General features: G+C 38.1%; 1 protein-coding gene across 1 annotated transcript; it reads right to left on the minus strand.

The window, feature by feature from the left end:
- Window positions 1-7,196: 7,196 nt before the first annotated feature.
- Window positions 7,197-17,686, minus strand: acer3 (alkaline ceramidase 3). The gene is made up of 11 exons (XM_051684289.1): window positions 17,558-17,686; window positions 15,117-15,227; window positions 13,679-13,731; window positions 13,439-13,491; window positions 13,067-13,148; window positions 12,624-12,659; window positions 11,249-11,307; window positions 10,798-10,899; window positions 10,600-10,704; window positions 9,861-9,906; window positions 7,197-9,769 (listed from the first exon to the last, which is right to left on the minus strand). The coding sequence occupies exons 1-11, from the start codon at window positions 17,658-17,660 to the stop codon at window positions 9,716-9,718; spliced, it is 804 nt and encodes a 267-aa protein (XP_051540249.1). The 5' UTR covers window positions 17,661-17,686; the 3' UTR covers window positions 7,197-9,715.
- Between the last annotated feature and the right edge of the window lie 409 nt (window positions 17,687-18,095).

Raw genomic sequence — 18,095 nt, forward strand, 5'->3', positions numbered from 1 at the left:
ATCTGCTGTACACTAAATGCTCTCAGCTCTCTATAAACTGACTCCTTGACATCCAAACCTGAAGTATAGACTACCTGGAACACATCTTTAATTAAATGCATGCTCAAGTTGAAACAAGCAGCACAAAGTGGTTTTTAACATTGGTTATATATTTTTGTTGAACGAATCAAAAGTTCAACCAATAATTGAGCCAAAATTTTAAAGTAAAGATTTGGCCCTGTGGTGTTACGTGGTACAAAGGTCTTAGTTTTTACAAGCATACAGGGAAGAATCAATCTCTGTCTACACACTGTTTGCATAAACTGAGGTTTGTGTCATTGTGCAATCTAATAGCCAGTTTATTTTTTCATTGTTGTGCACATTTCTCATAAAGCACATAATCAGAATTAGATCTTAAAGCACTATTATGTTTATAATGTCATAATTCTTAATGATCAGTGCCATAAAAGAGGGAGTTTACATGTCTGTAGATATGAGACAGAAATACCAGTTATTGAAGACAAACTGGGTGAGGAAATAATCTCTAGATTCTTTCAGATACTGATATGAAATATGTGAACTTTCAAAATCGAAACTTGCATAAAACACTAAACGAGATTATATTGCATCTTGCTGCAAAACTTTTTTCCCCAATAAAAATGTCCTTTTACAAAAATTATAAAAATGTTCACCTGTACAACAAACATGCACAAACATTTATGGGGAAAGGAAAAAAGTGATTTCATTGAAGTAGAGCTATAGGGCAGACTCATCTCACTGTGAATCCGGCGACAGTGTCGAAAGTTCTTCAGCTGAAATTGGTCTGTTTCCCACAATTTGAATCACTGCCCCCAGTGGCTGAAGCTGGAAGTGCAGATATGGCACATGTGAGTTCCAGTTTCCAGGTGAAATGTCCAGAGCAAGTTGTAAAGTGAGTGTTTTAAATATATATATATATATTGTAAATGATGTAATACAGTAAATAGGAATGCATATTTTATTAACCATATGCCCTAACCCAAACCCCAACCCTAAACCAAACCATCAGTGGAGTAAAAATATTTAGGAGAAAATGCAACCTCCATAACACGCTCAACATTGATTATGTGAACACGATTACTGCCTGGTTTCCATTGGACCAAAACCTGTGTCTCTGAAGCTGCTCGTACAACATACTATCAGTAGTGCCACAGAAAAGGTAAACATAATTGATTTGATGCAAAGATGTTGCTTATCAATAACTCGGCATAATAGACCTTATTCACAGCAGATTTTTGATGGGAATGACAATGAGGCTTTGAGGAATAAACATACAGTATCTTCAATGGGCTGTACTGCAGTTTAAAGTGTTTTTGTATCATTCTGCAGACAAACCATTGAAAAAATATATTTCCAAGCGTAACCGGTCCTGTTCGACCCACTCCGAGTGGGATTCTAACCGGCATCAGCCAGCATGGGAGGCGGTTGTGCTAACGAGGACGCTAAAGGCTACAGCCTCTAGCGTCAGCCACTATTGCACCTCTTGAGGCCAAGGGAGTGAGGTTTACAAATACTGCACAGCTATCCCGTACCAGCTGGCTCCCGTTACACTCACCCCACTAAACCTCACTCCCATCCTGGTCACAGCACCACTGCAACTGGTCCTGTTTGACCCGCTCCAAGCAGGATTCGAACCGGCGTGAGCTGGCATGGGAGGCAGGCATGCTAACAAGGAAGCTGAAGGTTACAGCCCCAAGCATCAGTCGCTAGTGCGCCACTGGAGGCCAGGGGAGTGAGGTTTACACATACCGCACAGCTTTTACGTACCAGCTGGCTCCCATTACACAAGAACATTTAGTAGACAAAAAACTCCAGACAGCATGAGTTGTGGAAAATCAGATAGGATCTAGGAGCCTAATACAGCTTTATAGTGTGCATGCCATTGAAGAGACTTTTTGTCTATCCCTCACAGCCTCATTTTCATTCTCTTTAAAAATTAAAGATGGCGCTACTGTGAATAAGTTCTATGGGTTCGATGCCAGGATACCGCAACATTGGATAGCAACATGTCGAATTCCCGTGTGCCAAACACTAATAAACCTAAAAGCAACTTAGTGAAAAAACACACCTAAAGTCACTATTAATAAGCTGACATGGCAACACTGCTCCTCAATTGTGTCTGTGTTCTGGAGCCACATCTTATTTTAGCCCTCATCTATGCCAGCTACATATAGGGTACACAGTGTTTTTTACCTTCTGCATCCCTCCAATGATCAACCTGGTCTATACATAGACTCTGGACTGACAAGCCTGTCTAGATATTCAGTAAGCTTGTCCTCTTTGATTTACCGCTGACTGTTAATCAATTATCGCATGACTAATGTTACAGTTATTATATGGCAGTTTGATAATCGTCAAATGGGCAGTAGTACGTGCCAGCCATATCACCCTTCTGAGTCTTAGTTCCTCCCAAAATTTATTCTTGACATTATTATCCTAGGACATTTTTCTTTCAAACTATAGACCACTGACAGGTCTAACTATAGGCCACCGATACCAAAATCTTGAAATCTGTTTCAATGCACAGTAGATATAAAATAATATTGAATTGATTATAATATGACAGTGGTTATTCTGATGACAAACAGATAGTCCAGCCCAAAGCTCACATCAAGCTTCAGTTGAAATTTTGATTGTAACTTTAAAAAGACAAGGTAAGTGATTCCTTGCCCCTAGTCTCATGTTAAAACTTATAATGTTAAAGTATTGTGGCTATACTTCTTTGTGTATTTTAATGTGCAGTGCCTTACCTCATAGGCTTCCATTGTAAGTGCATGGCTATAAATGCAATTTTGGCTGGTTTTCAACAAACTGAGGGATGAGTTGAAGTTAGTTTCTGTGGAAATGGACTGCATGCACAAAACATTAAAACAGGACAGAGATAAAACTGTTTGTTTTTCATTTATATTAACAGGTTCAGCTGACTCAGAGATTCTAGAGAATAAGTACTGTTTATCCGTACATTCAAACACAGGCCCTCTCAAGATCCACTGTTTGCCTAAATCACCACAGAGATTGAAAATACATTTCTTCTCTGTAATAAAATGATCATCACTTCCTTTCCACCTCCAGGACCGGTTTACATCCATGTAGTTAGTCAGAGTTATCAATAGCCTAGTGTTGGTGACACATAAAGACAGTCTGTAGGTTCAGGGTGTAAATTCTGAGATTTATTTAACTTATACTGTGGTGTTTTCCCATTAGGGATTGTTCATCTAAAAGGGCTGAGACTTGCTGATATCATATACAGATTAACTTGGTAGATAACAGTATCCTGTCCCAGTTTAGAAGCTGACTGATTCAAATTTTTTTTTTTTTTTTTTTTGCAGAAGTTCTTGACTTGCCTATTTTAATTTCTAATGTTATATTCACAGTTATTATTACAATTATTATAATATGACATAAGATGTATAAGCTTTATTGTTTAAATTCATCCATATAACAAATGTTATTTTCTCTCTGGCAGCTTCAGAGTTTGGTGTTTATTTGAAATACTGGATATATGCATTGTTTTGTATTTAATCCCCACTAAACTAGTTGTCCCATATTGTAATCGACCATTGTAGGATGCATAACGATAAACATTTTCTTCTTTTTATTCTTGTCATCATAAGTAAATAAGACATTTTATAATAAGATTTTAATCCCAAATCAAATTAATGAAGAAATAGGACTGTATATTTTTTTGAAACAGAGTTTGTTTTCCCATGTTGCCAAGTCAGAGGCCATTTAAGCAATTCAAGACTTCAAGAAACCTCTGATGTAGAGGAGAATTCCCCTGCTTACCAGTGTCACTGAATTGTAGTCGTTCAAACATGCTAACAGGGTGGGAAATTAGTCAGTTTCATCTCTGTCTGACATGACTCAATGACAGCTGTAGGTGTGCACAGGTGTTTGCACAGGTGGGATTGAGTTCACAATAGTGGCACCCTCTACTGTTGATCTGCAGCCAGTGGCCATGCCTTTTGCCAGACATGTTAACTGAGTTGTTTCCAGCTGTTATTTTTATCAAACGGTTGTTGTTAGAAACTATATAAAACAGCTATATGAGAGAAGACATCAATGTTCCATAATCAATTAATTAATTAATTATTAATTAATTATTAATCTGATTATTATTATTCTAACTAATTATTTCACAATAATGTCTTTTATCATATTGATGTAGTCGCCATTTTATAAAAGCATTAAATCACTTGAAGCTGTGTGCAACAGTGATTTAACCGTGGCTAAGTGACGTTAGACACAATGTTAAGAAAACATTTTACAAAGGTAAAAAAAATAAATAAATAAAGTGTTACAAAAGTGATGCTGGCATTTCTTAAAAGGTTTGCTTACAAAAATCATATATTCATGTTCATTAAAAGAAGAACATGCACAAACTGATTAAAATAAAGCAAAATAGTATTAACATTACTGTTTTGGCAACATATTTTAATGATACAAAAAACACCACAAAAAAAAAAAAAAACAATAAATCGTTACATACAGTAGCCATTACATGATAATATTTGGAGGGTTAGGTACTACTATATCTGACTATTTCATAAGCAAGAACAGAGGACTGAAAATGAGTGCCTATATCTAAATAAGAAATGCGTCAATGGATTTAGGCATCCTACAGAAATTGCATTGGCAGTGGCATTAATTTAGCTGTAGGTACTCTTAACGTAAAGTTAATGCTGACCACATTAGTTTGCGTTATTAGGTATATGGGATGCATTGTGTATTTTACACATATTTATTTGATATAATGGACATCAAGGCAACATGGAATACACTACAGTAGTTACAACGCCCCCTGCTCCAAATTAACAGCAGCATTTTAACTGGAACATAAAATCATTTAGAAATCTGTCATGGTCCTTTCTGTTTTTTGCCCTCTTTTTATGTTTTTACATTTTTGCCTGTGTGTGCTTACATTTTGTCTTTATTTTTTTTTGTCTGGATGGATTGTGTAACATGCGTTTATGCGCTCCACCACACCCCTAGTCCTCATTTGTTAATGGTTCCCACCTGTTGCCCATTAAACATTGTGTATTTATTTCTGCCTTGTTCCTGTGTTCACCTGTTAAATTGTCTTGTGATGTCACCTGTCTCAATGTGGTTTTGTTTCTTGTTTGTTCAGTTTTGTCAGTTTCTTTGTTTTTCCTTTTGTTTTGTTCTTATTTACTTTTTCCCTTTTGTTATCATTAAATAATATTTTATCATCCCAGCCCTGCATTTGAGTCCTTATCTTCCTCGTGCCCTGACATTGCAATTCAGCCAGTTTGACTCAGCAGGCATGGGCATTTTTTCCCACCTAACTCCCGTCCTGCAGTAGTCATCTCCCTTTTGTGTGATCCTCATGGAACATCTTTTTCTTGCTGGACTTGACAAGCTACTCAGCTTGGAGGAACTGGGTGAGAATTCTTTGTTGGCTCTATTAGAGATTGGTGGACCATATCTGCCAGATCAGAGAGATGGAGGCCCTGCTCAGGTGAAGGACCTCGACACCTGAGAACTCCTTTCTGCCAGTGCTCTTCACAGGGCAAGCGGCGTAGGAGGACGACCGCTGCAGTCCCTCTGAAGGTGCTTGCCTATCCTTCTCCCTTGCAACCACTACCGACCACTCTTCTTTTCCTGTGGTGGCCACAAACCCATCCTTCTCCCCCAGTGGTTGCCACCAATCTATCCCTGTCTCCACCGACAAGTCTCTATCTCCAGGGGCAGTTCTCTTAGATGTCGCTCCCCAGTCTGCCCTGACAAACCTTGCTCCCCTGCCTACCCTGCTAGACTTCACTCCCGTCTGCCCTGCTTAGGTCTGTTCTTGTCCCTGAGCTCCTGTGGTCTTCCCCATCTGATGCCCCTTTGCTGGAACCATCAGAGTTCAATTCCGCTTCAGAGCTACCCAACTCTATTCCCGTACTGGTGCCACCAGACCTCATCCCCGCTCCAGAGCCCCTTAAGCTGTCCCTACACCGGAGTTGCTTAACCCCATCCCCAGCTCTGAGCTACCACCCGCATGGTCTCCTGCTCTGCCGGCACCCCCCTGAACCATTCCGCTGCTCTGGTGCCACCAGGCCTCATCCCCGCTCCGGTGCCCCTTAAGCTGTCCCTACCCCGAAGTTGCTTAACCCCATCCCCACCTCTGAGCTACCACCCGCATGGTCTCCTGCTCTGCCGGCACCCCCCTGAACCATTCCGCTGCTCTGGTGCCACCAGGCCTCATCCCCGCTCCGGAGCCCCTTAAGCTGTCCCTACCCCGAAGTTGCTTAACCCCATCCCCACCTCTGAGCTACCACCCGCATGGTCTCCTGCTCTGCCGGCACACCCCTGAACCATTCCGCCACTCTGGTGCCACCAGACCTCATCCCCGCTCCGGAACCCCTTAAGCTGTCCCTACCCCGGAGTTGCTTAACCCCATCCCCACCTCTGAGCTACCACCCTCATGGTCTCATGCTATGCCGGCACCCCCCTGGACCATTCCGCACACACCCTCCTGCTTCGCCAAGTTTGGATGCCAGGAGGCATGCATTAGAAGGACTAGTAATGTCAGGGTCCTGTTTGTTTCATGCTCTGTTTTTGCCATTGTCTGTGTGCACTCCCATTTGTTCTTTGTTTTTGTTTGGTTGGATTCTGTGCCCCGCTTGCTTGTTTGCCCCCTAGCCACACCCTTGTTAGTCCTCATTTGTTAATCATTCTCATCTGTTCCCCATTACCCCTTGTGTATTTATTCCTTCCTTGTTCCTGTATTTTCTGAATTGTCTTGTGATGTTAACTGTCTCAAGGTATTCAGTTTCCTGTTTATTCTGTCGTCATTTTTTCCATTGTTTTGTATTTTGTTAATATTTTATTATCTCAGCCCTGCATTTGAGTCCTTATCTTCTTCGTTGCCTGACAGAAATCTATATCCAATATTGTACCTCACATCTCACTTGATTAAGATTTTCTTTTATATCAACTGTGCTTCACATAGATATAACTGTGTTATCACTGAACCACAGGAACTTGGCATAATACATAAAACAAGTGACAAGTCAATGTTAATATACACCTTCATTGATAACTATGACACTGCTCCTTTTCTGACAGCGTGCGCAGTCAGTGGCAGTTCAAGTAGTCAATATTAGAACACTTCTATATCAAACCAAAGACAAGATGACAGTAAAATTGATCTCTACTTTCTGAAACATTAATTTACTCATGATAATAAGGTTTTTATTTAAATGCATGCACTTTTAAATGAGCAACACCAATTAAAGCATTTGAGTATCTTGTTATCTCAGCAGCTCAGTGTTAATTTACACACATGATAACTCCTTCATAAAAGGACAAAAACCTGTTCCTGTTAACACTTTTGTCATATCACAACCAATATCCCTTAATTTAGAATAAATAAAATAATCCCATTGCATATTGATGGCACGAGTGGCTTCAAATGTTTAAGGGGCAAATACTGGGTCACACTTAACAATAGTGTTCATGTTACAATGTATGTACTGAGCAGTTATTTATGAACAAGATGTACTTTAGATTATGGAACTGTTTGCGGCTATTGTTAATTAACCCTGCTGTAACTAATTATATTAAAGAGCACCTATTATGGTTTTTCAAATATTACCTTTCATGTAGTGTGTTATATAGCTGTTTGTGAATGTAAAAAAGTCTGCAAAGTTTCAAAAATCAAAGTGCACAACAAATGGAGTTATTCGCTGTGTCTCGTTTGGAAGGATGCAACCTCTGGAGGTCACATTTGTCGGTCGCATTAGTAATCGAGACTGTCTCGTTTCATAAAAGCGAGTAGGACACTTCGAATGCAGCCTTCGAATGCGACCTTCTTTCACGGGAATTCGAAGGATGCATGAGGTGTATCCTTCGTGGGCACTCACAACCCACAATTCTTTGCTTCAACAGAAATGTCTAAAGAAATGACGCCAATTTGCTCGTAAATATTATGTTCAAATGCAAGGAATGTTAATTCCCAAGTTGAAGTACCTCAGTAGATGGGTGCAGAGTATATAATATATATAATTATTTTCATATATAATTAAAATAAAGTATTAGACTAAAAGTACAACTGTAAAATCTATTTTCTTTTCTCTTTACATCATAACTCTCCTAAAATGTACCTCATGCATTCCCTTCTAAAGGGACTTTGTTCCCTTCTCACTCAAAGCGTTCGCGCTTGTTAAAGAGTGGCGTGCTGTCATAGCAACCACGATACGTTCCGTTTGTCCTATGGAGGCCGTCTCGTTTAAACGAGGCTTGTTTAAAAGAGGACACTCTGTATACTGCAGTCTTCACAGGACGCGTCCTACCTAGCATGCAGCCTTCCAAACGAGACACAGCCATTGACTCCCAAAAGAATGAACCGATTCTGAACACCTGAAACGAGTCGTTAGTAATTCCAGACTTACTTCCTGTACTAACCTACGTAATTTGGTAACAAAAAACCCACCTCTGGTCTTCACTGGCTGCTCGCGAACAGCTTTGACCCGCCCTCAAACACTACACTAAGCGGTAGACCAATCACAACAGATTAGGACATCTGACCAATCAGAGCAGAGTAGGCTCTCTGAAAGGAGGAGTTTAGAATGAATCCTTTAGAACGAGTCATTTTTGACACTGGGGAAAAAAAGTAATGCTGCAATTTAAATTATGAGCAGATTAAAGTGTTTTTTGACCTTGGATGCATGTAAATCTATTGTATGAGACCTTTAAAACAAAATTAGGCACGTTTAAAAACCATAATAGCTGCTCTTTAATATGTACTTTATGTAACATGGACACTTATGTAACATGCTACCAAATGTTGTTGCTTGTTTAAAGAAACAGGACATAAAACACATGCTATCTCTGAAAACACACAATAAAATTACCATATGTCATTAACATTACTGCATGAAACTCATTGCCAAAAATTCCAGTGGATTTTCCAGGATGAAATGAGGATCGCACTCTTGTCCAAATGCATTACCTCCCATTACATTTTCTGATCTGTTTAAACTGGCCATCATCATCTATAAATGTAGAGTGACATATATAGTTTACGCTACCATTATGTAGTATAATTTCACCACCTTAGTGTTAATACATTCAGTACAGAATATGAATTTGTGTAATAACTGATATGATAAGGTTGCTAAACTTACCACCTCGTTTTTGGTCATGTCCACACTAATCCATCTCCTTTGAAAACTCAATTTTCCATTTCCTTACATGATTGTTTTTCAAAGTAAAAAAACACTAATAGAGAGTGTTCAAATCTCAGGTCTAAGTTATATGACAGAGAAAGGACTGACTAGACATCATTCATCAAAACCATAATGCTGTAAAATTATATTATATCCCTCAAATTTTTCAGCAAAAATCATAATGTTGGCCACAATTTTTGGCTTCATTCCTGCTAATTAGACCCTCTTATTTATAGGACAATTATATAATTGTTGCATTGTGCAAAAATCACAAGACCACTACAAACCTCTCACTTAATCTATAATAATAATAAAAAAACAAACAAACAAAAAAACCCTTTCCTTCATTTGGCAGCTTTTTAATAAATGCAGTTGGCAAACAGAGCCGGTAGGGGAACGAGGGCATGGGGGAACCAAACCGACAGCCACTGGTTACTTCCTGTTGCCGTTGAAGCTACTTGGCCAGACCTCTTTCTGTATGAGGTCTGTGATTGGTCCATCTTCCTCCTCTCTTTTCCCTTTCAACTCGCCTTCTGAGATTCAATGTGCAGCATGGGCCAAATGCCACATAAAAACTAAACACATGATCAAAAATCAATACATGACCAGAAGATCTGATTATATGTGATATCTAAAGAAATTAAAACCAAATTCAAATGCACTCACCTTCACTTTTGGTCTGTGCTTGAGGTAGGTTGACCGAATCTGAAGGCTATGGCAAAAATAAATTAATAAATGAATCATTATTGTTTCCATACTAGTGGTAACCTGCAATTGTTACCTTAAGAAACTATATCTACCTTATCTAACTATTAAAATATAGTTTTGTCTGTGTAACCTGATTAATCGAGTTGAATCAGTGACATAAAAGGTGCACTCAGTAACTTTTTGTTTGTGTCATCTTGGACTTACAGTGACACCTAGTGGTGTGGATGCAGCATCATACAAAATGAATAGTTTTCAGTTACAGATGTCATTGTAGAAATTCACTATTCATAATCAGTCATGATTAATTTAATTCAAGACTGAAAGTGTCCAATAACAAGACGGTTACTGAGATTAAGTGAGCAGTATTCAGCTGGTGATTCTAAAATGTTAGCCCCCATGAGGGCGCCCCTGCCCCATGTAGAATAAAACAGCTTTTATAAGGTTACTGATATGACTAGAGTCTTCATCTTGTGTGAGCGGTCATGATTTTATACATACGTTTCAAAATTACAGTTCATTTCTTTAGGAGTAAAACTTTTTTAACTGGGAAAAAATTACTGAGTACAGATTTAAGTAATATGTTTGACTTGAATTAAACCAGTTAATGAAGATGTTTCCACATGAAGCACATTTTAAGGTTACAATTTCTTTCAGTGTGGTATCATCTCTCCAAATGGCTTCATTTAAGGCTATGTACCTGAGAAGTATGTGTAAATATGACCCCAGGCCTGTTAGAATGTGCCACCAGGCATGAAGCTGTGTAACTGCCCCAATCGCAGGGGGCAGCCGTTGTCGTGTGGCTCTGAATGAGACAAAAAAGAAACAAATAATGAACAACTGTCAACACAGTTGCTATGTTCTGACTATTTATGTGTTTTCAATACAGCATATCTACCTTAGAGAGTCACAAAGGATATTATCGATGTTCCATAACAAAAATCCTAACAGAAAGACACTTAAAGATGTAAAGCAGAGCCCTCTAAGCCACGGATAGACCCTGCAGAGCACACAGATGATGTTTAAGTCAACAAAGCACAGAATAAAAAGTTAAGAACACAGGCTAGGAAGTGATAAAGAAGAAGAAAGCCTTTATTATTGTCACACATTATACATTTTTGCATATATACAGTGAAATTCTTTTTTTTCACATATCCCAGCTATGCTGGGGTCAAAGTGCAGGGTCAGCCATGATACACCACCCCTTGAGCAGATAGGGTTAAGGGCCTTGCTCAAGGGCCCAACAATGGGATCTTGGTAGTGCTGGGGCTTGAACCCCTGACCTTCTGGTCAGTAACCCAGAGCCTTAACCACTGCCCAACCACTGCCCCAAAGCTCCATTCACTTACCATGTGACTATGAAAACAGACCGAATCACCAAGAAAGCCACCAGTAAAGCGTACATGACCTAGGGAAAATGATACAGCTGCTTTTAAAATGTGTATTAAACCAACCTATTCTCATAGAATGAATGTTAATATAACTACATTTTTGCAAACTGAGTATTATGTGCTGCATTCTACATTTTGCCGCAGTTTCCTGGTGAAATTAACAATAGAGGCACTACAACAACTGTGTGTTTTATTCCCTTTCAGACAAATCAAGAGTGCAATGGCTGATTTTGGCCTTATAAACACAAATTTTTTGCTCTATTACTCACATACTGCTATGCTATGATCTTGAAACACTTTACTCTAATGCATCATTTGAAAAACTATCCATTTTAATGCTTGTATTACAGACCCACCTACATTTACACACTTATTCCAGCATGATTAGCTTTCGCTGTAGCTCACCTGACAGAGTGTTGGGTTTTAGAATTGGAAACACTGAGGTTCAAGCCCAGCCATTCACACAAGCTGACAAGTGAGACAAAAGTGTCATATAAGTGAGTGCACTTTCATGTCACATTTGCTTTTAGGACACTATCAGTTAGGTGTTGGTTTAGGGTAAGGATGTCTGTCTTGTTCATCTCTCATTTGCTTTTGGAACACTATTGGTTAGGTTTAGGTTAAAGTTTTAGGTTAGGGAGATGCGTTTTAATCATTAAAACCTCCATCAAACATTCAAATTAAAAACCTTTTCTGATTACAACACCATTGCCACTTGCTTGTGGTGTACCTCGCTATTTTCACTGGGAAACTGCAGCGAAACCTTTAATGAAGCACGTAATTTCATTTTGCAAAAAAGTTGCCTCGGTAATGTAATTTTTATGAGATCAGGTTGTATTAAACTGTACAGCACCACTATCTGATATTTAAACAACATGACTGTTTGAATAGTGATCCTTTCAGGATAGTGTTGTGTGCGGATTGCTAACTGTCTTAAAGATATCACAGCAACGTGTTTACAGAAGCTCATTTGCCTTGAATGATTGCCAGCTACCCCAGCTGTCATGCCCTTAACAATAGAGACATACAACAAACACTGCCAGAGGACATGTTTACACACAACATTGTCTAACATGCTTACAAAGGCACCTGTAGGAGTCACAAACTCTAGGAGCAACCATACCAGAAAGGTTTGAAAAAACACAAAGAAGAGAAATATCTATTTCTGAAATAACACCACATACTTAAAAGCTAAAGTTTAATTACTCAGGAAACTGTAATGTTCATATAGTTGACAAACAAATGCAGCATATGGGGTTTTTCTGTTTGAAAAAGATTTATAAAGATGTAGAGTTAATCTAGAACTTTCACTTGGAAAAGAGTCAGACCTCACCTGATGAAAGACAGGCTCTTTCCACAAGAGGTAAATCTACAAAAGACACACACAATGAGACAAAAAATAAAGAAAATTATGCATTTATTACACAGCTCTCTGAAATACTTGATTCTGATTGGTCAGTCGATGCATTCTATTGTATTTTTGTATAATGACTGCTAAATTGTAATATAATTTTTACATCGAATAGATTTTTAATGTAACACTCCACAGTCACTTTCATCTCACATAATGAAATAATAATATTATTTATTTACATGTTAGTCATGTAATAAGCAAAATTTGTACATTAAGCCAGTCCTTATTGCAAAACAAACCCCTTAAGGGTGATGATAAAAACATGTATAATAAGTCCTGTCCTGATCACCCTGTCAGGGTTTATTTTTTGTGACTGTTCATTATTCCTTTTAGAGAATGTAGAACAGTAAAGAAAAACTTACCACACTAACAATAATACTGAAGGTCAGCAAAAGTGTTATTGAGAAATAGTTAACTGCACGTTCTTGCTTGAAGCATTCGTACCTGTAATATTTGCATTCAGATCAGTCACATGACAGAATACGGTGAGGGTAAATTATACCAGACCCACACGTGAAATATCAGTGTGAAAAAAAATTCAATTTACGATCATACAACACTTCATAAACCAATGCAACAGCTTACTGATAAAAAAAATAAAAAATACATAAAACCCATAGTAAATATCTGATCTTCTGTGTTTGTTTAGCTCATAAATAATTTTCAGACGTTAAAGGTGAAAGCATACGGTCTGACCTCAGTGCCCTTTGCAGATGTAAAAAAGGTGAACTTACAGACAGTAGACAAAGATGCAGCAGCTGTAGATCATTGGAAGCTCATCCAGTAGCTAAAAGCAAAAGACAATGCAGAGACTACCAGCATTTGTGTCTCACTTGTGTGAATTATTGCTATTGCTCTGGGCATGTACCGTTAGATAAGCAGCCTTGTGGCTATGAAAATGAAAGTGAAAATAAGCTTTTAATGTGCTTCTGAACAACATGCATAATACACATTTCACGAAAACTCAAGTGTACCTGCATTTCGTACTGTAGTGTCATGTGAAAGCTCCATGAACCAATGCCAACAGCTGCACCAAAACAAGAATACATGTGTGTCATGTGAGATGCAGTGTGTAGAGTTATAAAAATTGTGTTAACTAGTTCAGCTTTTACATGATTGTAACTAATGACATTTTTTAAAGAACATATAATCCATGAAGTATCTCAATTAGATATGAAAATAACTTTGAATTCAGATTGGCAAAGCCTTGTCTGAAAGTTTAAACTAGTTTTAAAAGTATGAAGTATTATGGTTATACTGACATTACAGTAAGACAAACCGCCAGCTAGCTAGCAAGAGAGACAGAGAGAGAGAGAGAGAGAGAGAGAGAGAGAGAGAGTAACTTAAAGTAGATTAAAGGCCCTTTGTGGGTTTATTTACATTATAATTTTTGACAGATGGAGTTTGAATTAACAAGCATTCCATTGGCCTATTTCAACATTCTGTCAATGAAAGTTGGGGATTTTCCCATTTTTGATCATCCGCTGTGCAAAAACCATAAGTCCAATCAGTTAGAAATTACATGGCACACTATTTCAGAACGATCCGAAGGTAAGTTTGGTGTACGTAGCTTGAAAGCTCTAGGAGGAGTTAGTGTTAGAAAATTTGGTCTCAGTTTAGGGAGTTTGAAAAAAACCCCAAACCAAGTTTGTAGAATAACAGTAAAGTATGTTGGCTTTGTCAAGCCAACATAATGAGGTCATAAAAGCTGCATGCATAATAATTAAGGTATAGCAAAGTTCAGTTTAAAATCATTTTAGATGGAGTATACACTACCGTTCAAAAGTTTGGGGTCACTTGCCTGAAATGTTTCTCATGATCTTAAAAACCTTTTGATCTGAAGGCGTATGTTTAAATGTCTGAAATTAGTTTTGTAGACAAAAATATAATTGTGCCAACATATTAATTTATTTCATTGCAACACTAAATTATTTTATTTTTTTTAAGTTTTTGAAATGGATGACTTGGACTGAATAATTAAGAAAAGCAGCCACTAAGTGCCCAGCATATAGATGGGAACTCCTTCAATACTGTTTAAAAAGCATCCCAGGGTGATACCTCAAGAAGTTGGTTGAGAAAATGTCAAGAGTACATGTCTGCAAAATCTAGGCAAAGTGTGGCTACTTTGAAGATGCTAAAATATAACATAGTTTTGATTTATTTTGGATTTTTTAGTCACAACATAATTTCCATATTTCCATTTCTATTATTCCATAGTTGTGATGACTTTACTATTATTCTAAAATGTGAAAAAAAAAAAATCTTTTTTTTTAATAAATAAAGAATGAGTAAGTGACCCTAAACTTTTGAACGGTAGTGTATATAGCATGTCACAACACAAGATGTCAACTTAACAAAGGTATATCAACTAAACAAAATCATGAGTGAAAGATATACTTTGTCTGTTCTTACCAGCAAGTCCTAAAAATGACCACACATAGCGTACTTCCGAACCATCTTTACATGTCTGAATGGCTCCATAAATAGGAGGGAGGATCATTATCAGGTTACTGACCGTGTTCCCTAGAGAGAGAAAAGAAAACAAGACAATACTGTTGAAACTTCAACACAAAACATTCTACAAAGCAGGAGTTCTCAAATATATTTCTTGAAGAGAGGGGTAATTAAGTGCGAATGGACAATACTTTCATGTCATGATTAATTGTATTGCACTGAAATAGCATTTTATTTTTGGTCATATTATTGAGCTTCATGGACATTAATATGGTGCAATATTTAAGCTGCACATTCAAAATTCCACTTGAATGGGCATGAGCAATAGTTGTGTGAACTTCATCCAAACTGGCATCTTAGCACAACCAGCAGCTGCCAGACTGCTATTGTGTCTCTTTGCTGAGTCCAAGAAAACTAAATCTATGTCAGAATGAGTTAACACAGTGTATGCAGGCCTTTTGTGTCATTGTTTGGATACATGGCTTGTTATCCTGAACATGGCACATTCCTTCACAAGGCTACAAGTTCCCAGTGGACCAATAGCAAAGAGCCCTCTGATCTGGATGGGTCTAAAATTCTTGCTGTTTCATTGTCAATATACTTGTGGCATCATTTGGGGTTCCTCAGATGCAACATTTGCGGAACCCTCTGGAGAACCACTCGGCACCTCAAGGAACTTCCATCTATTTTAAGTTCCACTATAATGGGGTACCTGAAGAAAACATTGATTCACAGAAAAAATGTAAAAAGCTTTTTCTGAGAACTGAAAGGGACTATAGTCCCTCCAGCATTTAGAACTAATTCTAACAGCTGTCTGCAGCAAACACTTTTGACACAGGAAACTAACTCAGGGACAATTAAAACGTTGAACCACTGACCAGTTCACAGCATACAAATGTGTCTGACACTCAGTGCACTTTGGCCAACTTATCAGATTTTGTGTACTTCAGCAAAACACATGGGAATCTATTGACTTGCCTACTCTGTGTCTTTCCATATTCCGTATTTTTCTAAATTTCAGAAACTGTATAATCAGCAGTCAAGCAAAACGTTTGTGTATTAACCACTTCATTGAAACAATTACGGGCTATTTGTAATAAAAGTGCTAGTTTATAAGGTCAATCGTAAACCCTTGTTAATTTTACTTGTGTAATCTGTAAATTAATATTATATTGTCCTTACAAAAACGTGCTATGGTAAAACCATGGTATAGCTATGGTAACATATGTTAAAACCATGGTAATGACTGATTACCATATTTAAACAGCATGTCCATATAACACATGTACATCTTAGAAATGCCTGTTTCAGAGCATCTGGAAAACATCACAATCTAATTAACATATGCTTAAAATCTTAAAAAGATTATATTTACAACATTCTAAATCATAAACGTCTCAAAGATAACTGCTGAATGTCTTATTGACACCCGAGACATACTTATTGACATACTTTTTACACGTACATTTTACGGTACATTAATAGACGTATTGCAGATGTGCAAACAACCTAAAAAAATGTCTTCCAGATGTAAACACACACATCAAATAGATGTATGGTTGATATATGTGTAATTTCAAGGTGGTGTTTACATATTATGGTATTTTAATTGATCCCATGCGATTACCATGCTACATGTTTACGAAAAAGCCATGTGATAACCATGCTAATTTTTGTCCCTGTAATACTGCATTAATAATTCTGGCATGTGTGTTTCAAAGTATGTGCTTAAGAGTAGCATTCTTTGTTTATAACCACGTTACAGACAACCTCTGAAAAGAGGTTCCGCTCACATTGGAAAGGGTCTACGTGGTGTGAGACAAACTAATTTCTTATGATACTCTTTGATTTCGCTAGAAGTCAGTATCGTCGGCATGAGCTCGTCCCCAAATACAGCCACACGTTGGATTTCATTCATGCCCTCTACCTGTCATTTATGCTATTTTAATTTGTTATTAGATTTTATGATTTGAGTTCAACATGCACTGTAGCGGACGGACTGGTCTCTGCTGGCCTCTTAAAGCTGCCAAGGTACGAATCCACTATGGTACAGGCTTAACTCATGAATATGAATTACATTACGCTGACGTTGCCTCATAAATTTCCGATGAACAACGTGAACAAGGCTTGGCTTTTTAATATTAATTACGCCATGTTGACGCTGCTCCGTAGCCTTCCAATGGCGAAGAACTGACTTTTGAATCTTAATTAGGATATGCTGACGTCACGCGGTAACCATCCAATAGCAAATGCTTGCCTCATGAATATTAAGCACCACGCCTTCTCTATGGTATGATTCGAAAACTCTCCACTTTCCCCGTTTAACATCCGTGTTTACTATCGTACACAACCACGAACCGCGTGTCCCGGAAACAAACGCACCGTTCAAGCGTACTTACAGAATTCTGCGATGTAATACGAGACCACATAATTCTCTTCACACCAGTCGAGAGTTGAGGTCGGTGTTCCCCAGTAGCCCGGCCTGTCCGCTGCCGGAGCCATGATGACAGAGAGCGTGAACAGATAGGTCGGATGGGGGGAGGGAGGGAGGAGTTGCTCGTATGGTAACGGACTCCGTGCTCCATCCAATCTGAACGGGCCTACGTGCGATAGCAGTTTCATTGCAAACAAAAGCCTACTGTACCGCGCTATAATGAAGTGATCGTTGCTCCCGTGCATTTTGAAGGACAGTGTAGTATACTATATAGACTGTGCAATTCAGCTTATAGTATGGAACTGTATTATTTTACTTTTTATATACATAAAGTCAGCAGTGTATATTGATTTATTTTCCTGTTCAAAGTGGCTGACCACAAAAGGTCATGCTCAATGTCACTACACAGGAAACAATGAAGTTGTTCCCACCTCTAAACAATAACCAAATATAACAACAAACTACAAGTGTTCACCCGAAGAAAAAACAATTGTCATTAGATC

The sequence above is a fragment of the Myxocyprinus asiaticus genome, chromosome 42 (assembly GCF_019703515.2).
Source record: "Myxocyprinus asiaticus isolate MX2 ecotype Aquarium Trade chromosome 42, UBuf_Myxa_2, whole genome shotgun sequence".
Taxonomy (NCBI): Eukaryota; Metazoa; Chordata; class Actinopteri; order Cypriniformes; family Catostomidae; genus Myxocyprinus; species Myxocyprinus asiaticus.

What these genes read in the sequence shown, in the direction of transcription:
- acer3 (XM_051684289.1), bottom strand. Translation starts at nt 17,660, where the DNA reads ATGGCTCCGGCAGCGGACAGGCCGGGCTACTGGGGAACACCGACCTCA. An exon ending in TGCATCTTTGTCTACTGTCT is followed by an intron (nt 13,149 to 13,438) that starts GTAAGTTCACCT and finishes CAAATATTACAG; the next exon opens with GTACGAATGCTTCAAGCAAG. An exon ending in AGCACAGACCAAAAGTGAAG is followed by an intron (nt 9,770 to 9,860) that starts GTGAGTGCATTT and finishes TCATGTGTTTAG; the next exon opens with TTTTTATGTGGCATTTGGCC.